Source organism: Haliotis cracherodii, unplaced genomic scaffold, assembly GCF_022045235.1.
Source record: "Haliotis cracherodii isolate W230 unplaced genomic scaffold, xgHalCrac1.p SCAF_4, whole genome shotgun sequence".
NCBI lineage: Eukaryota > Metazoa > Mollusca > Gastropoda > Lepetellida > Haliotidae > Haliotis > Haliotis cracherodii.
The window spans coordinates 45,933,793-45,956,799 of record NW_027266297.1 but is presented as its reverse complement, the minus strand read 5'-3'; the positions used below and the strand labels follow the sequence as shown (position 1 = coordinate 45,956,799).

Here is a 23,007-nt window from a genome sequence, read left to right as displayed (position 1 = left end):
AGTCCCACAGCATTACCCATTATAGCATCCATAGAGTGTGTAATATTACGTTTGAAGATCAAAGACTGGGTGTAGAATTATTCATTGTCAATGTACACACAGTAGTTAGTGTTATTCCTTAGAAAATACATAAAAGGCGTTTTTGCCGATGAAGTAATCATTACAAAGGCAATCTTGAGGCGGTCTATTGATTGTGAAAGTACATGGAACGTGTAATACTCAAAGGGGGAACAGATGAATGGTGAGTGAGTGAGTCGGGTTTAAACACCACTTCGAAAAGAAGGTCAATAATGCCGTGTCAGCTGAAAGTGTGAAGACAGCACGTAGTAGTCGAGTCTCAGACGTACACCACTTTTGTGAAACTACGAACACATGTATTGTGTGGAGAGGAGTCCGCAATGTGACTGCTGTTTACTAACAAATCTGGTGCTGACAAACCAACTATCATAACCAGGGTGAATGTGTTTCTGGAACCTATAATTGTCAGCATCTGCCGACACCTCAGGGACGCAATTCTGCGCAGTGAATTGCGGCCTTGGTTGACTGGGCCACTCGTGCCCGACTGAACGTGTTTCACTAATGCAAGGGTGTATTCATGAGTATAAACCTACTGATCCTCTTTTCAATTGTCTCTCCTTATGAATCAATCAGCCAAAGATAATAACCTCAAATTCCAATCGGGACCTAGAGCTATCACAGATGTGTGTCCTGCCTATCTGTTCAGGTATTACCACGTAGGTGACGACACCTGTTACAATTTATGGGCCTTCAACGACGTGAAATATGCATTGTATTGTATTGTAATGTATTGTATTGTAATGTGTCATGGTATAGTGCCCTATGCGTGTTACACGCGTGCCTCTTCTCATCTTTCGAAATTTCACCAGGAATTCACAATTGACACACTTTCGTAAGTATTGTTTATATGTTTTGTCATAATTTTTTTGAATAATCCATTGTGAAATAATCCAACGATGACAGTCGTAGTTTTCATAAGTTGAAATGCCCACGCGTTGAATAATCAATAAGACGTACACAGTTGAAGACTCTTTAGTGATGGTTGTAGACATTTCGGAAGCGCTCTCCATCTAAACATAGGTCACAATGTGGACGTACCTCGCATGTGACGCTAGCTGGCAGTGGATGAGGTCATTGTGTTCCATTCGAATTACTGGGAAATAGTGAAACATTCGTCAATATGAAACATTTCAAATATCATACATCGTCTATGATACCGAATAATGAAAAAACTGATGAATTAACATAAATATGGGGTGAATACAAGCCTAGAATGTGTCCATTTTGAATCCATCGAACTGCCTCACAAACGCCTGTGTGTTTTCCCGTTTTCCCAACAGTGTGCAGAGCCATGTGATCTAGATCTTACCTTGGCCACGTTGAATAGTCATGTGTAATACACGTGGTGCTTTTGTGTTGAAGAAAATATAATAATGTACAGTCCGTCTGGCTCCAAATAAGAACGATGAATTGCAAAATATCTCAAAATCGGGAATGGTGTATTAAATATCAATATCAATCAGTTGTTTAAGAAACTATTATGCTGTAATGTGTTCAAGTTGACATCTTGAAAGGGGCGGTCGGGTAGCCAAGTAGTTAAAACGTTTGCTCGTCACGCCGAAGGCCCGGGTTCGATTCCCGACATGGGAACTATATGTGAAGCCCATTTCTGGTGTCCCCCGCCGTGAAATTGCTGGAATATTACAAAAAGCGGCGTAAAACCATACGCACTCACTCACTGACATCTTGCACGAAAGGTGGCACAACAGTTGGAGGAACAGCGCAAATACGTACCGCACGTGCTACATAACTATACAGTGAATGACAGCATAAGGGGTGTCGTCTCGTGATAATTTCTTCACGCAATCTGACTGCGTGTCAGCTTAATGTGGGAGGAAAACCCGAAGTGATGCAGATCTCCAACGTTTACCACTTTGGGTGAATCGACGAGTCGGGTATGGTGCTGACAAACCTAGAAACATGATCAGGGCGAATCGGGATTCGAACCCACAATCACAGGTTTCTGGCATGCCCAGGGGACGCAACTCTGCATAGCGAATTGAGCCACATGGCGCCCCCTATTTACTACCAGAATTCAATTAGCAACACGCGGACGTGTCATTGGGATTATGTATACTCGCACGCAAAAGAAACGCAAGTGGTTTTAAGCTAATAGGTAACAAACACGGAACCATAAATTGATACGAGTTTTAGCATGTTGTGAAGCCTGATGGTGTTATCAATATTTTTGGTCGTATTTGGGAAGCCCCGAGTAAATACGCAACATAAGAAACGAATCGCCAAAACGCACCATGTCAATGAATATGTGGGTATCATGCACCCATTTCTCGCGAAATCGAAAATGCACGAACTGTCACGAACTGTAGTGGGTATAAAACTGTGGCCGATTCTTGGACCTACCACTCCTTGGTCAACAATGCCACGCCTAACTCAAATTCAGAGAAACCAGGCCATCGGACGTTTGGAAGTTGGAGAGCCTGTCCAAGATGTTGCCCCTCATTTCAACGTTAACATAACCACAATTTACCGTCTCCTGCATCGATACAATGCTACATAGACCACAGATGACCTTCCTCGAAGCGGTCGTCATAGGGTCACCACACCTAGACAAGATCGGCAGATCACCCGTCAACACCAGCGACATCCGATCCTAACTGCAAGTGAAAGTGCTCGACAGACCATAGGAACACATTAGCCGGGACGCTGTGATCCGACGTCTCCGTTCCTACAACCTCAGATGTCGCTGACCAGCACGTCGTCCTGTTCTCCAACCACGGCATCGACAAGCACGACTTCAGTGGGCACATGGTCATCGCAATTGGCGTCATCGTGAGTGGAGGCGTGTCATCTTCTCTGATGAAAGTCGCTTTTGTGTCTCCCATGCAGACGAAAGAGTCAGAATTTGGCGGCGTCGAGGTGATCGTTTCGCTGACAGAAACGTTGTGGAAAGGGATCCATGGGGTGGACCTAGCGTCATGATATGGGCAGGGATTGGACTTAATGCGAGACTTGGACCTATGTGCTTTCTGAATGTTGGTCAAGGTCGGGGACACGGCGTCACTGCTCAGCGGTATATCGACGAAGTGATCAGACCCCACGTCGTTCCATTTTTTGCACAACATCAACAAATCATTTTCCAGCAGGACAAAGCTCGTCCCCATGTTGTCAGAGCTACCATGGCTTTTCTGCAACAACACAACATCCGTGTTCTACTGTGGCCAGCCCTCAGCCCTGATCTGAACCCCATCGAACACTTGTGGGATGAGGTTCAAATGCGTCTGTGCCCAGTCCCTACAACTGCCGATGAACTACGCACAGCTGCTCTGGATGTGTGTAGGAGGATCCGTAGGGCCTTCACAAATCGTCTGATCCACTCAATGTACAGGAGATGTGTGGCAGTGATCAATGCTAATGGTGGTCACACCAGGTATTGACTGACATTTTGGGTATTGACCCGAAACTGTGTAAGCCCTTAACATTTGAAAAAAAAACAATTATGTCATCTGCCTTTTAATCTATTAAACTGTCTTCAGTATTTTTTTTTGTTAATCTTGCCCTATTAGTATTTCTTGTCTTTAATGTTGAAAATAAATAACATGTATACTGCCCACTCGACTTGCGTTTCTTTTGCGTGTGAGTATACATGTCACAGTCTTTATTGCACAAACACTGACCGCCTCCGTGATCAAGAGGTAGAGCGCTGGTCGGAGAGCGGAAGGTCCGGGGCTCGATCCATGGCTGCGTCATACAAAAACACGTTACAAGAGGCTATTTGCTGTTACCCTGTCTGGTGCTCGGCAAGGGGCATGCACGTCGCTATATAAGTGCAATAATCTTGAACTCGACGTTAAACCCCATATCACCTCACCTCACTATTATTACTGTATTACTTCTTGGGTAGAAGTTGTAACCTGAGTACTGTAACTTGTCTTGACAGGACCATGTTAATGCATGTTTTCTTCATTTGAAACAGAAACCATTTATGGCTACGAGCCTCCAGGCAGTGTGCGCGCTCGCCTTGAGTCTCGCTTTCGTCGGCACGAGTGTGATCAAGAGAGGTGCGTGTCAACCCACTTTTTCACTCACTATCCTTTCGCCGAAACAAATATTCAATACTTACTCTTTTATTTCTACAATTCAAAGCATCATAGGCAGTGTAACTTCAACCATCGTTCATCTTCACTATTAAACACAGTTAACGTCAATCAGTTCATCGCAGTCGTAGAATACTTAACACTGGACGTTAGCAGTTATCTCATATCAGAGAGTCACATGTTCTAAACCTTTCTATTTATACAGACACTGCATGTGCAGCCAGTCACTGTAAGTATACGTATGTGGCGGTAAATAACTGTAAGTGCAGTAATAAGAATATGCAAGTACAGATCGTGTGCAGTAGGTGAAATTAATTACACGAACCATTAGTAAACATATGGACAGAAGTAGGGCAGCGAGTGACAGCAAGTAAAGGGCCAAGGCTGAGAGTAAATGTAAGTACAGGACTTAGGCAATAGGTAAAGGTAAGTAAACGAACCAAGAGTTCATACTCGTATGTACAAAAGAAGTTTGGCGTGTGACTGTAAGTACAGGACTCGGACAGAGAGTGACTGTAAGTACAGGACTCGGACAGAGAGTGACTGTAAGTACAGGACTCGGGCAGCGAGTGACTGTAAGTACAGGACTTGGACAGCGAGTGACTGTAAGTACAGGACTTGGACAGCGAGTGACTGAAAGTACAGGACTCGGTCAGCGAGTGACTGAAAGTACAGGACTCGGGTAGCGAGTGACTGAAAGTACAGGACTCGGGCAGCGAGTGTCTGTAAGTACAGGACTCGGGTAGCGAGTGACTGAAAGTACAGGACTTGGACAGCGAGTGTCTGTAAGTACAGGACTCGGGCATCGAGTGACTGAAAGTACAGGACTCGGGTAGCGAGTGACTGAAAGTACAGGACTCGGGCAGCGAGTGACTGTAAGTACAGGACTTGGACAGCGAGTTACTGTAAGTACAGGACTCGGGTAGCGAGTGACTGTAAGTACAGGACTCGGGTAGCGAGTTACTGTAAGTACAGGACTCGGGCAGCGAGTGACTGAAAGTACAGGACTCGGGTAGCGAGTGACTGAAAGTACAGGACTCGGGCAGCGAGTGTCTGTAAGTACAGGATTCGGGCAGCGAGTGACTGAAAGTACAGGACTCGGGCAGCGAGTGTCTGTAAGTACAGGACTCGGGCAGCGAGTGACTGAAAGTACAGGACTCGGGCAGCGAGTGTCTGTAAGTATAGCACTCGGGCATCGAGTGGCTGTAACTACAGGATTCGGGCAGCGAGTTACTGCAAGTACAGGACTTGGACAGCGAGTGATTGTAAGTACAGGACTCGGGCAGCGAGTTACTGTAAGTACAGGACTCGGACAGCGAGTGACTGCAAGTACAGGACTCGTGCAGCGAGTGACTGTAAGTACAGGACCAAGGCAGTGAATAAATGTAAGTAATATTTCCTGCAGCGATGAATAATTGCAGATCAGTATGGATGAAAACATCTGTATGTAAATGACTTGGGCAATGAGTTCATGTAAGTACAGGATATGGAGACAAATTTAAAGGTTAGTACTTGACTACAGTGTTATAGTAACCGTAGGTAAAGGACAAGGAGTAAATGTAATACATGCCTGTGGAAGTGAGTAGCTGTAAATATTAGAGTCAGAACTATTTCTACATCACAAGAAATCTCTCTTAAAAGCAGAGTCCATTGTATGATTCTAAATGTGAGAGTATAAACAGATTATTGGAATAACTGATTTTTAAATAGAATAATTGCAATTATTTTATGGCAATTAAAGCGTATTCCTAATCGCCTTATTCGAGGGCTGGTCAAAAAGTTCTAAGCCTAACAAACAAAACTAACAATCGTGAAAGTGGTTTTAATTTTATTTTTCAAACTAATCTCCCTGCTTTTCAATACACTTCTCATATCGATAGTGAAGTTTTTCGATTCCAGTCAGGAGGAAGTATTCTGAAGCCACCCGAAAAACCCATTCACGGCAGCTTTGAGGTTATCCACGAAGGTGTTCTTTCAGGTTAGGAAACAGGTGGAAATAACTTGGTGCCCGGTCTGGCGAGTATGAAGGGTGAGGAACCTCTTCGAACCCACATTGTCGTACAGCAGCCTTTGCAAGTTGAGAGGCATTGTCATAAAATAGTAGAACTCCAGCAGTCAGCATTCCTCGACACTTTTCTTTGATAGAAACTCTCAGGCGAAGAAGCAAATCGGCATAGTAGGCACCGGCAATCGTCTTTTGACTTTCTAAGTGATTAACAAGGATCACAGCGTTTGAATCCCAGAATACAGTGGCCATAACCTTATTCACTGATCTTGAAGTATTGAATTTCCTTGGTGCCAGGGGAGTGGAATGGTGCCATTCCATGGATTGACGTTTTGACTCGGGATCACCCGTTCCTAATCTCTCTTTTAATTGACGAAATCGTCCTCAATTAGCTCAAAACTTCTCTGGCAATGTCAGTTCTTTTTTCCTTAAGATCAAAACTTTGGCACCCAACGAGCGTATATCTTATTCATCAGTAAATGTTCATGAACAATAGTTCCAATGGCTCAACGGCTTAGACCTGTGTCTTCCTCAAGTTCAGCAATGGTAATACGTCTCTCTGACATTGTAAGTTTTTTCTATCTCCTTGGTCATCATCAAGGCTTGTTCTCCCAGACCTAAACATAGCTGCCCAACGTTTAACAGTGGAAAAGCTGGGACACTTGTCCACATACACTTGTGATATGCGGTCATGAATTTCTTTGGGAGTACTTTTCTCTACATTCAGAAACTTGATGACTGCTCGGTACCCGTTCCAGTCCATTTCTGTATCCATTTGGACCCCTATCACGTTCAACTGGCTCTCACCAATATACGAACGGCCTCAACAGACCAACCTGCACCTGCATTAAAATTACTCAAACAATGTACTACTTTGACTAGTTCACTTTGTTATGGCCAAGAGTGAAAAGTTAGACAGACTTTGAACTTTTTGACCAGCCCTCGTATTAATAGATCACTGTAAAATGCGTTGACTGTTTTGTACATGTAGTGTTTTGACCACTTTACTCCACAGCCTGCCCTAAGCCCGGGGGTGGATGTGTGCCTCTGAATGAGACCTACGAACTAAGCCACTGCTCCAAGCTGACTTGCACTGTGGAGTCAAGCGTCTATTGGCTGCGCGGCACCATGGGTATGTTACATAGAAATGTATAGCTTGTTTCAATTTCTGTATTTGTACATATTATCACATGTCGAAATATGACAATTATTCTGTGATATACAGCTTCTTGTCTCTTTTCAATGCAAATACAAAACTGTACCTGTAAAATCACTGAAGCCTTATGTAATATTGATTCACTTTGAGCTTACATGCAGTATACAATTCATCCATGTTGTTTATTTGAACTAAGTTGCTGACATTTTACATTGTACATCTCTGTTGAAGGATGTGCCATCTCCAATGGAAACTGCGTGAACGTGGGCCAGGTATATTCATTCAACGCCTGTACAAATGTGACCTGCACGTTCTCCAACTCATCTCTCATATTCAAAGGCACTTATAGTACGTTCTTATGCCCGTCATATCAAACATGTCAGAAGTAATATTGTCATTTCCGAATAATAAGATCAATGGTCTTGTATGCCAGTTAACATTTCTTCTATCAAAATCGACCCTATTTTCAGACTGTGCCCATGGTGACCCACTCTCGTGCTATGGAGAAGGTACCAATATGACCATTGAAGGCTGTAAGCACAGATGTGTATTCAGTGGAAACACCATCGGCTTCATGAAAGTAAATTCCAGTAAGTCGTCGTGGTAATTCTCTGTAGATCTGAAATGTCACAAATGTCTTTCATTTCTCGCTTTCCTACTTTGTAGATTGTATTGAATGTGTAAAATCAGTCAATGTTTCAAACGACTGAAATTTCCCTTTGATAATTTACAAAACGCCAAAATATTTAAGTCATTTTACACTTATTTTCCCGTCCGATTGACTAAAAGTTATTTAGAAGTTCAAAAGGGCTTAAAAACATCACAGCGGACTAATCATGCTATGGTAAGAAGCCAAACAAATCATAACGTATACATTGACCCGTTTTCCTAAAATCCTATCATTTTCAATCACTGGATGATGAAATATTGCATTAAAATGTTTGGAATGTGTTATCATGATATAACAAATGAAAAAATAATTGTAAAATGAGAGAAATGTTTTGGCGTTTTGTAAATAGCCCAAGTGAAAAGTCATTTTCCACATTGACTGTAACATGTACACGCCTGGAAAAAAGGTGAAGCTCAAACCTTTCCTTATTTCTTGAAAATATTAACAAATGACCTCATTACGATAAATGTCTAAGGTGCCACCAATGTCTGATGAAAAGGAACAGTGTGTGTTCCCCCAAATGCTGCTGGGGGCGTCATACGATGTCTGACAGAGGAAGCAGTTGAATTGGTTGTCAAATAACTATTACAAATTAGCTGTAAAACGTATAGAGTTATAGATAATGGATATCGGTTTCTGTATTTCACTGTGTATATGTTACATTGTGTGCTGTCATATATGTTATATGGACTTTGATAGTAAGTGGTGCCTTTTGAGTGAATGTACCACTTGTGGCTTCCCTACACAAGGGGTATATCGTGTTGTGTTATATTTCCAGATTGTGAGTAAGCCACACACAGACTGCAGGTGCAGTCAGTAACCAAGGCAGTTTGTTGGAAGAACAGCAATAAACTTATGTACTGGAACTCTCAATATATTTTTGTTCTTTATGAATCTCCCCCGTGGTCTAATGGTTGAGCGTCCGCCCAGAGAGCGAAAAGTCGGGGATTCGAACCCCTTAAAAGATGGTACTTATTGTTGCCCGGCATTAAGGGAATAGACTAAGGATTGATCGGCTCGTACGTCGCTTTATAAGTGCAATCTTGAACCCGACGCTAAGCCTCATTTCACCTCACCTCCTCTTTTCTTTATGTGGTGTGGTGTTTTTTTTTTGTCTGCGTGGCCTTGGTCTTGCACAGACTCGAGTGTTCATCTAACCCGAGCCTCTCCGTCACTGTTAGTAGCTATTTCCTCCTCTGGCAAAGAAAAAAATCAATTTCAAGTTTCATCTATTTGATATTGTCCGAATTGTTGTCAAATCACCAAGATTTTTAATCAAATATTCTCAACTGGTTCCTTCCCATCTTCATAGGGTAAGAGTATAATCTGTCCATTACATAAATCTGGTGATAAATCAAATACAGACAACTGCAAAGGAATATCTCTTATAGTTACTTTATGCAAGGATTTTACATCTATCCTAAACAGCAGATTACAGCAATGGTGTAACACCAATAACATCCTCAGTGAAGCTCAGGCTGGTTTTAGACCTGACTATTCTACTATTGACCCCATGTTTACATTACAAGCTATTACAAGAAAATATTCTGGCAAAAAGAAGGGAAGATTCTACTGCCTCTTTATTGATTTTTCGAAAGCTTTCGACACTGTAAAACATGATGTTCTGTTAGATTCAATAAAGAAAGTAGGTATATCGGGTCCCATTTATAATGTCCTATTTTCCATGTACAGTGGTTTATCAGCCTGTGTAAGATCAGCCAAAGGTTTATCTCAAGTGTTTCCATGTAATGTAGGTACTCGCCAAGGTTGTGTCTTAAGCCCACAAATGTTCTTAATTTTTATTAATAAGTTGTCCACAGTATTTGAAGAATTAGGTGGTAAAGGTATTCATATTTCTCCTGATATAGATAATTTATGTGCTCTTTTTTTGCTGATGATGTTTCTGCTCTCTCAGATAGTGGTGCCCAGCTTCAAAAGAAAATTAATGCTTTGGAAATATTTTGTTATAAAACAGGCATGCAAATTAACTTTAAAAAAACAAAAGTAATTGTATTTAGGCAAGGTGGCCATCTTCGCAGTTATGAAAAGTGGTTTTATCATGGTGAACCTATTGAAACTGTTTCAAGCTATAGATATCTTGGCTTAATGTTTACACCTAAGCTTGTATGGAGTAAGGCACAAACTACTCTAGCATCCCAAGCCACCAGAGCAATTTTAGCCATTAACTCTTTTCAAAGGAAATTTGGTAATTTCACTTGTACAGATCTGTCCAAGGTTTTTGACTCTATGGTCAACCCCATCTTAACCTATGGCTCTGAAATTGGGGATATTTGCTATTGTAAAAAAATCGAATCTGTCCAAATCGCCTATTGTAAGCATTATTTAAAAGTAAACAAATCAACCTGCTCACATATGGTTTAAGGGGAATGTGGGAGGTTTCCTTTACAACTCACTTACATGACTAAAGTAATTAAATATTGGTGCAGGCTCTTACATCTACAACCCCACAGATTACCTTCCCAATGCTTTTTAATGCTTAAATCTTTAGATGATGTTAGACGGGTAACTTGGGCGACTTAAGTTAGAAATATTTTATTCCGATTTGGGTTTGGTTTTGTATGGCTCAATCAAGAGGTGGGTGACTCTAAAGCTTTTATTCTCCATTTAAAGCAAAGGCTCAAAGATAATTTACAGCAATTCTGGAGTGCTTCTGTAAACTCTTCTCCAAGATGTGATCTTTATAAGCATTTTAAATCCATGTTAAATGTTGAAAGGTACTTGTCATGTCCACTCCCTACCCATTTAAGAATTGCTTTTACTAAATTCAGATGTTCAAATTTTAAAATAGCTTTAGAAACTGGCAGATATAGTAAAACAGACCGTTCACTCAGATTCTGTAACTATTGTAGTAGTAAGGGAGTTAATGTCATTGAGGATGAATTCCATGTACTCTTTAATTGTAATTTATATTCTGCCCTAAGACAAAAATACCTTGTTAATCTTCCTATGCCTACTCATTACAGTAATTCTCATGTAATGAATATTCTTAGCAATAATAATGAGCAAACATTATTTCTAGTTTGTAAATTCTTATATTATGCTCACAAAATAATGTCTGTATTTTGGGCCATTGGCCTTTTACTGAATAAACATGTCTGTCTGTCTGTCTGTCTGTCTGAATTGTCATCAATACAGTAAACTACGTTTATAACGAACATGCTTATAACGAACTGATGTATATAACGAACTATTTCTTGGCCCAGTCCATTTGCTGTATATATGTTGTACATATGCTTATAACGAACAACGTATATAATGAATTACAATTAGTGAATAAAATTCAACAAAAATTGAATGGGTTGTCACGGAAAGTCACAAGACATGAAGTACAACAAGCATTGCGTTACGCTATTTCAAAAATATTACACCTACACCACATCTGCATACAAGAAAATTCTGATCAGAAAGTGTCGTCGGGTTACCTGGGTCACGTGTTTGCATCACCCCACCCTCCTGGTAGTCTGCCCTTTGCTGTATGTCTCGTTTTGGGTTGAAAACGTAATTTCACGAGCTCGAGGTTTTATATTTTCAACGGAAACCGAGGAGGCATGTATTATCCAACTAATGAACCGTCAAAATGCAAGAAATACAAAAGAAATCGACATACCTAATAGTGAAACAATACAGTGTATCGCGGTATAAAAGGAACTCGCTAAAAGCGTGCGAGAGAAAATACACGTGCAGTATGTACCAGCTGGAGTCATGACTTGATAATTTGAACAACTTCCTCGATAGTTCTGTGAACAGTGGGTAACAAAACTTAACACGATATGGTGAGGTTGCTGCGATTCACGTCATGGAATTTTCATGGAAAACATGTGACTTTTAACCAATCATCGAACACAAATGTGTTCACACCAAGAGGCAAGTTTATGTAACGCAAATTGTAAAACCTAGGTATTACAATTGAAAAGTTAAAACTCAAAATCGGTTTGTAGGTGACCCATTTCAAAACCTCGGTTTGAAACAGAACCTTGAAGAAAAACTTGGATTTGGAAGATGAACTGGTTACTAGGTTTTCCCGAGGTTGTCAGGAACCCAATGCTTTATAGGGTAATACATTCATAGGTTTATAAATGTTTATAGTGTCTGTTTTGCTTTTGAGTGAGTGAATATTGCCGCATTTAGCAACTTTCCAGCAATATCACGACGAGGAACACCACGATCGCTTTAACCACAAGACAACGGTGAAGTCCTGGGAGCCTAACTGTGCGCTACAAACAAGGTCCCAGTGACAAATGAATGTCAATATTCCTACTACACCACGGTATCCTTCAGTACGATTCTTGGTGGGGAATAATAGTGGTGGATATCATGAGCAACGTTAACGGCCCAAACAGTCGGTGAGGTCACACACTGTGATCACTAAATCCTCATTAGTCTTACGACACACCTGTGTTACTGGACACTTGCTCACACGTTGATCAAATCATGAAATAAAATAAAATACTGACCCACATATTGATAAAATTTCAATATATCAGTATATTAAACACAGACCCACACATGGATGAATACAGACTTTATAATTTTATTCTTTGAAGTTCTTCCTTCTCAGTACCTCCCCAGTATGAATTTCCTTCTGATATACTCCTTTTGAAGTTCAATCCTATGCAAATTTACGGTTTTTTATGAAACCCACATGTCAGCTTTTGCCCCAATGCCATTCGTAATGAGTCCAGATAGTAAAACTGGAAGAGTTTTGCAAATCATCGTCACATACAAGTAAATTAACCGAAAGACACTGATACTATAACACCTGTTACGCGTTGATTGCATTTGGGAGTCGGACACATGTAGGCTCCATTAATTTGTAGGTTTCTCATTCGATACCCTCTCATCTGCTACCAGCGTGCCTGTATATAATCCGGCGTACCACCTCTCCCGTCATTTCGCTTACATTCGGCATCGAAGCACTTCTGTAAGTATAAGATTCTCTTGTGTATTTATGATTTCTAATTTCAATTTTTACAGGTTTAGCTTGTTACCTACCACACCATTGGAAGTTACTGTGTTTATTCCTTTGAAACAGAACGTCGCCATGGCTATGGTACTTTGTTCAGTCGGCCTCCTCGTCCTGTTCTTGACGTGTATATCCACTCAAGTGGTTCAGAAAGGTGCGTGTGCATACTTCCCTCCACATTCTTTTCTCGCCAGTGACACCTCGATTAACATTAAAAAACTGGTATTGCACATATTAACTGATCAGAGAAACATTGCGTGTAAAAGGTCATGGATAACGAACTGTCATGCGTTGGAAACCTGTCCAGACTCTCCCTCCTGCCCAGATGTGATCATTTCTATAACGACGAGACATTATGCTTATGTTCTGAAGTGGAGCATTGATTCATCACAGTTCAAGGAAGTTGTATATCTGTTATCTATTCTATTTTACAGTGGAGGACTGTGCAGCAAGTAGTTGTAAGTACAGCACTAGTGTTGCACTCGATGCTTCTGAAGTTCCAAAGTAATCGTCACTACTAGGGGTGGTTAATTGCTATGTGTCGAGAACAATTCACATTCTAAACCACACCAGGCACCAAGATATGAAACGATATCCAATTCCCAAATACATGGAGCCAAGGTTGCAAAATAAATTCTTTATTTCCCTAATAAATTAGCTGAACTGAAGAACATAAACCAAAGTATGAAGAATATTTTGTTCGTAACTCGTCGTGATACAGATACAAGCTATCACAGCATTCTTCTGATGACATTTGACCTTTGTATCTATTGTGTCAAATGTCCGGCAGCCGAGTCTTTTGTTGCATGGATACTTGTGATGTTAGATCGATTAATAAATCTAAAAACACTGGCATCAACATTTTATATTATTTGAAACGGACCAAACAATCTAGAAATTCTTTTATTATTCTGCTATTAAAGTGTTTACTCACTGAACAAAACATAACACGTATACATCACCACTGAAGCCAACAGAATGGCATTGAAATATTTGTTTTGAATAAAATTGGAAATTTGAATATAGTGGATAAGGTCGGCCTTTTTCAAATCTAAAATGGACGACCAAGGACTGTGATCAATGGATTTCATTAACGTTGTTGTACAGAGTTGGATGAACAAATAAAACTTCTGTTAAAAAACCCAGCAAAAGTACAAACTGCCTATTACAATCATGACGGTATTTTAACTTGACTTGAGATTACTCAAACGCTTTTTTAATATATCTTGTATGTTCGAACACCGTTTACTTGTCATACACGAACGTCTTCGACATTTATATACAACTTAACAGTGAAACATATTCCGGACGTTTCGCCGTGCCGGTGATTCGTATATCAATACATTCGTTAATCCGTCCAAATCTGCTGCACGGATTATCGAGGTTTCACTGTGAGGGTGTATATGGATCTACCCGTAATTGCCTTATATTGTCTGCAGCCTGTCCTGCACCGGGTGGTGGATGTGTTGCCCTTGGTGATACCTTCATCCTGAACTCCTGTACCACCCTCACCTGCACAGTGGAGAACAATATCTATGGTCTCCGGGGTACAATGAGTAAGTGTACTTGGTAGATTGAGCTGTGTTTAAGTCCTTAATATCAAAGTCTGCTGAGGACTAATAGTAGGACTCAGGTGCAAGTATTACCTCTCTGAAAACGAGTGCAATACACTCATTCTATTTCCTTCTATTTTTGAGAAACATAATTTACATTAAATGAACATAATATCTTCTCTTATAACATGTTAACATCACTTGTGCCAAATTATTGAATTTATTTCACGAATCGTCGGCCCTCGTATCGATTAAGTTTGATACAGATTAAGTGTCACGGGAAGAGGTCCTGTCTGCCTCTCTGTGTTGTATAACGTGTGACTGGAAGTGGTCCTCTCTGTCTCCCTGTATTGTATAACGTGTGACGGGAAGTGATCCTCTCTGTCTCTCTGTGTTGTATAACGTGTGACTGGAAGTGGTGCTCTCTGTCTCTCTGTGTTGTATAACGTGTGACTGGAAGTGGTGCTCTCTGTCTCCCTGTATTGTATAACGTGTGACGGGAAGTGATCCTCTCTGTCTCTCTGTGTTGTATAACGTGTGACTTGAAGTGGTGCTCTCTGTCTCTCTGTGTTGTATAACGTGTGACTTGAAGTGGTGCTCTCTGTCTCTCTGTGTTGTATAACGTGTGACGGGAAGTGGTGCTCTCTGTCTCTCTGTGTTGTATAACGTGTGACTGGAAGTGGTCCTCTGTGTCTCCCTGTGTTGTATAACGTGTGACTTGAAGTGGTGCTCTCTGTCTTTCTGTGTTGTATAACGTGTGACCTGAAGTGGTCCTCTCTGTCTCTCTGTGTTGTATAACGTGTGACGGGAAGTGGTGCTCTCTGTCTCTCTGTGTTGTATAACGTGTGACTGGAAGTGGTCCTCTGTGTCTCCCTGTGTTGTATAACGTGTGACTTGAAGTGGTGCTCTCTGTCTTTCTGTGTTGTATAACGTGTGACCTGAAGTGGTCCTCTCTGTCTCCCTGTGTTGTATAACGTGTGACGGGAAGTGGTGCTCTCTGTCTCTCTGTGTTGTATAACGTGTGACTGGAAGTGGTGCTCTCTGTCTCTCTGTATTGTATAACGTGTGACTGGAAGTGGTGCTCTCTGTCTCTCTGTGTTGTATAACGTGTGACCTGAAGTGGTCCTCTCTGTCTCTCTGTGTTGTATAACGTGTGACTGGAAGTGATCCTCTCTGTCTCTCTGTGTTGTATAACGTGTGACGGGAAGTGGCCCTCTCTGTCTCTCTGTGTTGTATAACGTGTGACGGGAAGTGGTGCTCTCTGTCTCTCTGTGTTGTATAACGTGTGACTTGAAGTGGTACTCTCCGTCTCCCTGTGTTGTATAACGTGTGACTGGAAGTGGTGCTCTCTGTCTCTCTGTGTTGTATAACGTGTGACTACAAGTCCTATCTTCCCCTCTATACAATAAGATGTCATTTATGTCTCTCTGTGCTGTAGGACGTCTACCTGCAAGTGGTCTCATCTGTCCCTCTATACTATAAGATGTGTAATTACAAGTGGTTCTGTATGTCTCTTTGTGCTGTAGGATGTGTAATTAATTACAAGTGGTCCTGTATGTCTCTCTATACTATAAGATGTGTAATTAAAAATGGTCCTGTATGTCCCTCTATACAATAAGATGTGTAATTACAAGTTGTTCTGTATGTCCCTCTATACAATAAGATATGTAATTACAAGTGGTTCTATATGTCCCTCTATACTATAAGATGTGTAATTACAAGTTGTTCTGTATGTCCCTCTATACTATAAGATGTGTAATTACAAGTGGTTCTGTATGTCCCTCTATACTATAAGATGTGTAATTACAAGTTGTTCTGTATGTCCCTCTATACAATAAGATATGTAATTACAAGTGGTTCTATATGTCCCTCTATACTATAAGATGTGTAATTACAAGTTGTTCTGTATGTCCCTCTATACAATAAGATGTGTAATTACAAGTGGTTCTGTATGTCCCTCTATACAATAAGATGTGTAATTACAAGTTGTTCTGTATGTCCCTCTATACTATAAGATGTGTAATTACAAGTGGTTCTGTATGTCCCTCTATACTATAAGATGTGTAATTACAAGTTGTTCTGTATGTCCCTCTATACAATAAGATATGTAATTACAAGTGGTTCTATATGTCCCTCTATACTATAAGATGTGTAATTACAAGTTGTTCTGTATGTCCCTCTATACAATAAGATGTGTAATTACAAGTGGTTCTGTATGTCCCTCTATACAATAAGATGTGTAATTACAAGTTGTTCTGTATGTCCCTCTATACTATAAGATGTGTAATTACAAGTGGTTCTGTATGTCCCTCTATACTATAAGATGTGTAATTACAAGTTGTTCTGTATGTCCCTCTATACTATAAGATATGTAATTACAAGTTGTTCTGTATGTCTCTCTATACAATAAGATGTGTAATTACAAGTTGTTCTGTATGTCCCTCTATACAATAAGATGTGTAATTACAAGTGGTCCTGTATGTCCCTCTATACTATAAGATGTGTAATTACAAGTTGTTCTGTATGTCCCTCTATACAATAAGATATGTAATTACAAGTGGTTCTATATGTCCCTCTATACTATAAGATGTGTAATTACAAGTTGTTCTGTATGTCCCTCTATACAATAAGATGTGTAATTACAAGTGGTCCTGTATGTCCCTCTATACTATAAGATGTGTAATTACAAGTTGTTCTGTATGTCCCTCTATACTATAAGATGTGTAATTACAAGTGGTTCTATATGTCCCTCTATACTATAAGATGTGTAATTACAAGTGGTCCTGTATGTCTCTCTATACTATAAGATATGTAATTACAAGTGGTTCTGTATGTCCCTCTATACTATAAGATGTGTAATTACAAGTGGTCCTGTATGTCCCTCCATACTATAAGATGTGTAATTACAAATGGTCCTGTATGTCCCTCTATACAATAAGATGTGTAATGGCAAGTGGTCCTGTATGTCTCTTTGTGCTGTAGGATGTGTAATTAATTACAAGTGGTCCTGTATGTCCCTCTATACTACAAGATGTGTAATTACAAATGGTCCCGTATGTCCCTCTATACTATAAGATGTGTAATTACAAGTGGTCCTGTATGTCTCTCTGTTGCTGTAGGATGTGTGACTGGAAGTGGAGACTGTAAAGAAGTGGGTGAAACATACGACTTCAATACATGTACAACTCTCACCTGCACATTTTCGAAAAATTACCTCAGGTTCACGGGCGATTACAGTAAGTATTTTAAAATCATACTCGTTCGTCTGAATGCAAGTTGTTGATCACAGATATGTTGATAATTCACGTCGAAGCATTGAAAATGCTTAACTTCATTTTGTATAGATATATGCCAATGACGCCAAATGTCTTTTCAATTGAATGTCGTCAAAGAAAAATGTCGTCTATCGTCTCAGCATGTATGTCTTCACACTGTCTCCATGGCGTCCAGTAGGTAAGATTATATCATGTTTTCTAAAACTTCTGGCCATGGTCTTTTCCCATCCAGTTTACCAGTTTTAACCTTCAAGAAAAGATCATTATCGTATATCTTATTTTCAGAATGTGCCCATGGTGCCGACTGTTACGAGGGGGGCTCCAAGAAGCTCTTTGGGAACTGTCAGTATTCATGTTCTGTCACTGGCCCCATCGGCTTCGTCAAGGATGACGCAGGTAAGTGTTTACTATATGAACCCTTACCTATCATCGACAATGTATAAATAAATGTATAACCGAATCAGATATTTCAGCTGTAGATATCCCCTACCTCAGTCCACCCTGAATGTATAACTGAATCAGATATTTCAGCTGTAGATATCCCTTACCTCAGTCTATCCTGAATGAATAACTTAATCAGATATTTCAGCTGTAGATATCCCCTACCACAGTCTATCCTGAATGTATAACTGAATCAGATATTTCAGCTTTAGATATCCCCTACCACAGTCTATCCTGAAAGTATAACTGAATCAGATATTTCAGCTTTAGATATCCCCTACCACAGTCTATCCTGAAAGTATAACTGAATCAGATATTTCAGCTTTAGATATCCCCTACCACAGACTATCCTGAATGTATAACCGAATCAGATATTTCAGCTGTAGATATCCCTTACCTCAGTCTATCCTGAATGTATAACTTAATCAGATATTTCAGCTGTAGATATCCCCTACCACAGTCTATCCTGAATGTATAACTGAATCAGATATTTCAGCTTTAGATATCCCCTACCACAGTCTATCCTGAATGTATAACTTAATCAGATATTTCAGCTGTAGATATCCCCTACCACAGTCTATCCTGAAAGTATAACTGAATCAGATATTTCAGCTTTAGATATCCCCTACCACAGTCTATCCTGAAAGTATAACTGAATCAGATATTTCAGCTGTAGATATCCCCTACCACAGACTATCCTGAATGTATAACTGAATCAGATATTTCAGCTTTAGATATCCCCTACCACAGTCTATCCTGAAAGTATAACTGAATCAGATATTTCAGCTGTAGATATCCCCTACCACAGACTATCCTGAAAGTATAACTGAATCAGAAGTTGTAGCTGTAGATATCCCCTACCCCAGTCTATCCTGAATGTATAACTGAATCAGATATTTCAGCTGTAGATATCCCCTACCACAGTCTATCCTGAATGTATAACTGAATCAGATATTTCAGCTGTAGATATCCCCTACCACAGTCTATCCTGAATGTATAACTGAATCAGATATTTCAGCTGTGGAGATCCCTAACCGCAGTCCACCTTGAATGTATTATAAGAAATATAACAGCCCTGTGAAAATCTAATACAATTCCTGTAAAATATCCAGCACCAGGAAACAACATTGTGTTTTGCCAATCTTGCGATAAAATCTGTATCTTTTAACCACGATAGGTTCCTGTGGAGGATTTCGTTTTGCGAATGTACATGTGATTGTAGACGTATACTGGCTGTCGGGAGGCGATATTGGGGGTGCAATTCTAAAGAGTCATCTACATCATCCACAGGAAATGCTAACCATCTTACACCAGATACATAAATTAAGTATTGACATTTCATGACAAAGACTTTAGTGCTGACACACACAATATCACTTTCAGTAGCAGCTGGTTGATCCTTGGTCCGTAGATGTATGGCTAAATCAAGAGTTTATGGTTCAAATATTCTTTCGATGCTCCATAGATATTTTTCTATTTTGATTCCAAAACTGCCAATTACTTAATACAGCGTATTTTACAGATTTCATCAAAAACCATATAATTATATTTCACCCCGTTACAAGTATATGTCATTTTCTGACGACAGTATGATGATCACAATATGTTTTATATCAAAACCTGAAGGAACTTAATGTTACCACATTTCTTGCAAACGGTTGAGTAGAGGCAAAATGACTGAGGCTGAGATGAGCAGTGTTAATCACGAAGAACGTTAGACAGAACCTGACACAGAACATCTATATGCAACCTAGCCAATAACGTCAAATTGCTGTCAGGAAGCGACACAGAATAGCCTTATGAATTAATATAAACACGAAAGTAAGAGGGATTAACAAGTGTTAAATTGTTGGACAATGTTCACGATTACATTTACCCTGTAATTTCTCTATGTTATTTATGTTTGAGGGGACCTGATGTTTCTAGCAGTTTGAATTATGTCACATGTGTTGTTACACAGTAAATACTCTTTTGAGAGCTCTTCCGACAAACAGGAGCCTTCTTTCAGTCCCTTGTCCGAGAATTGACCAAATGGGAAAGACTTACCAACAACACGTATCATGGTCAAAAATGTGTTGAGGTACACAAACTATGACGTTTCTCTGGTGTATAGGTATGTCAGAATATTGTTCAATACAGTCTATGGAAAGTATTGATATACTAAACAGTGAGTTATGGTTTAGTTCAGCTTCAGCAATATTTCAGCCATAAGGCACAAGACAGTTGTTGAAACCCAAATAGATGTAAACTCAACATCAAAATTATCTGACACACGTCACAATACACATTTAACGTATTTTGTTTAATTGATCAAAAGCTATACTCAATCACGCAAATATTCTTATCCATGATTGAATCTATTAAAACATATTAGCTTTAACGTAACTTGGAGGCTGCTGGAGGTTCAGTTGGTATCAGTTGACATGTGTAAACATTGGTCAACCAAAGGAAATGTCATACGTTGGTCACCAGGAAACCGTCTTGAGTGTTCGAATTACTCACTAACGCTGACTTATGTCTGTCCTACCGTTATACATCCTCTCACTCACTGTGACGGTTTTTGTGCTGCTTTTATGTATTAATGTGGTTTTTTTCAGACTGCGAATAGAACGTGAGACCAGTCAGCTTCAAGTCATTTTCACTTAACTAATGTAATAAACTGTCAGATGTTTCTCGTAATCTGTTCGTTTTCTTCTGTGTTTTCTTCTGTTTTCTTGTTCTCGGTTTAGTGGTGGTCACACATTGACGTACTTACCATTGTGTCTCCCCGTGCCATACACAAGCGCCCCATATCAAACATATTCTACAATTGCTATTCTACAACACCATGACGCTATGGACAACCAGGTGTTTTTGTCGCCCACACAATCATCATTCATCCAAATGAATATCGCTGCTGATCAACCAACAATCTGACATCTTGGGACTTTCAGGAGTGCACAGGAACATAACATGCCTTGGCTTAAAGAGTGAAGATATTGTTCAGTAAAGCACCATAACTTGACTTAACCTTCCATAGGACAGATGTATAAGAGTGCTATTATGTATCTGTAAAGCACCATGGCATGTCTTGGCCTGCATGCAGAGATTAAATACTGACTTCTATAGGTTCTTGGGGGAATGAAAGTAAAAAACAGTGTAGTCACTGTGCAACCCAGAGTAGCAATACAGTATTGTACTCCTTACAAAATAGCAGGCAACAAACTAGAAATTATTACACATATAATATTATTTTCAAGCTAGGTGTGTTTGAGCGCTCCCCGCCATATATTTGTACAGTGAAAGCTTCAGTCACTTTTGGGATGTTAAGGTGTATGCATTTCAGTTTGTTTTGAGAGGTGTAATTTCGTTGATAAATTGTCCACAAACTTTTTTCAGTTGTTTCTGTTTCTGTGAGAAGTATATCTATTATCACATTTATCAATATATATATATGGTGTAAGTGAAGCACTCATTTCAAATCACACTGATTACATATTTTTGTCAGTAGGGCAGGTGTAAGATAGTGGCGATTGTCAGATACAAATACATACAAAATTCACCGGCAAGAATAACATATTGCCATGTGCAGATTGTCAGGGACATGTTAGGGACATGTAATGTCAAACGTATTTTCAGGGGCAGATATTACATAGGACATTTAGACATATGCCGTGAAAACGTTTCGCAATCGTTGACAGATTAAAATGTCTCTTTCAGTTTAATATTTAAGTTTTTACTTCAAACGGATAGTTTCCACAATGCACACCCAGCTGTAACGTATTCCGCCACCAACATTGTCGGGGTCTGTGTGATGACGCAGTGTCTATTAGGCAGTAGGAATTGGTGGGAAGGTGGAAGGTCGGCAAACGAGTATTCAAATAATAAGACGGTATTTCTATCGTATTTCTATAAGGGCCCATTAAGATCCATATACCCCCTATCCCTGGTATATTTCAGAATATACGCAACATAAATCAATTGATTTTGAGAATCTGTTGATCTACTGATCTACATTCTTGCGTAACAGTTTCCACGTATAGGCCTCAGCACTCAGTCGGTCATCCTTTTCCATGTCGTTTGATAAAGACTGTCTTCAGGTGGATTGACATTACGTATACGTACGCGCAGGTAAAAAAAATGCCACGGATACGGTATGCCCTGTTTGCCTCTAAAGTTCACTGTTTTCTGTTCAGGTAGCCTCGAGAAGTGATCACCTGATTAACGTTGATTGATGGCACACTTTGGTATAAGTGTGAAGCTAACACTGTGTGACACAACGTAATATGGCTGAATGCTGCTAACAAGCGGGCTTAAGCATCTCGCAATCGTCCACAAATCAAAATGTATTTTGAAGTTTAATGTTTAAGAAACTTTACTCACAAGGATGGTTACCACAAACTACACCATATCGTAACGTATTCCGCGACCACATGTACCCACAATGTCGGGGTCTGTATGATGACACAGTGTCTGTGAGACAGAAGCGATCCAGGAATTGGTTGGAAGGTGGAAGGTCGGCACTTGGCAATACACACGAGTATTTAATAACAAGAAGGTATTTCTATAGTATTTTCATAAGCACCCATAAGCATCCCTGGAATATAACGATGATAATAATAATAACTCCATTTAACTCCACTGTGTGGTAGGTCAAAGCGCATTATCCGTCAATCTCATACTAAAACTAGACACAGCCAAAATTGTGGTAAACGATTATATTATGGAGGCATTTCAAGATAATTTCTGTTCCGCAGCCATATCCAAAATTATGATCGATCACTAAATTGTCATTACAGATGTGACTTAGC

At 39.9% G+C, this 23,007-nt stretch overlaps 2 protein-coding genes across 2 annotated transcripts; both read left to right on the top strand.

Annotated features, from left to right (window-relative positions):
* Positions 1-803: 803 nt before the first annotated feature.
* On the top strand, positions 804-8,909 carry LOC139479201 (uncharacterized). Its single transcript, XM_071262044.1, has 7 exons — positions 804-910; positions 4,013-4,097; positions 4,339-4,362; positions 7,154-7,270; positions 7,526-7,642; positions 7,765-7,884; positions 8,743-8,909. The coding sequence occupies exons 2-7, from the start codon at positions 4,022-4,024 to the stop codon at positions 8,751-8,753; spliced, it is 465 nt and encodes a 154-aa protein (XP_071118145.1). The 5' UTR covers positions 804-910; positions 4,013-4,021; the 3' UTR covers positions 8,754-8,909.
* Positions 8,910-13,026: 4,117 nt separating this feature from the next.
* LOC139479445 (uncharacterized) lies at positions 13,027-22,409 on the top strand. The gene is made up of 6 exons (XM_071262295.1): positions 13,027-13,102; positions 13,383-13,406; positions 14,388-14,504; positions 17,621-17,737; positions 18,062-18,172; positions 22,393-22,409. The coding sequence occupies exons 1-6, from the start codon at positions 13,027-13,029 to the stop codon at positions 22,407-22,409; spliced, it is 462 nt and encodes a 153-aa protein (XP_071118396.1).
* Positions 22,410-23,007: the final 598 nt, after the last annotated feature.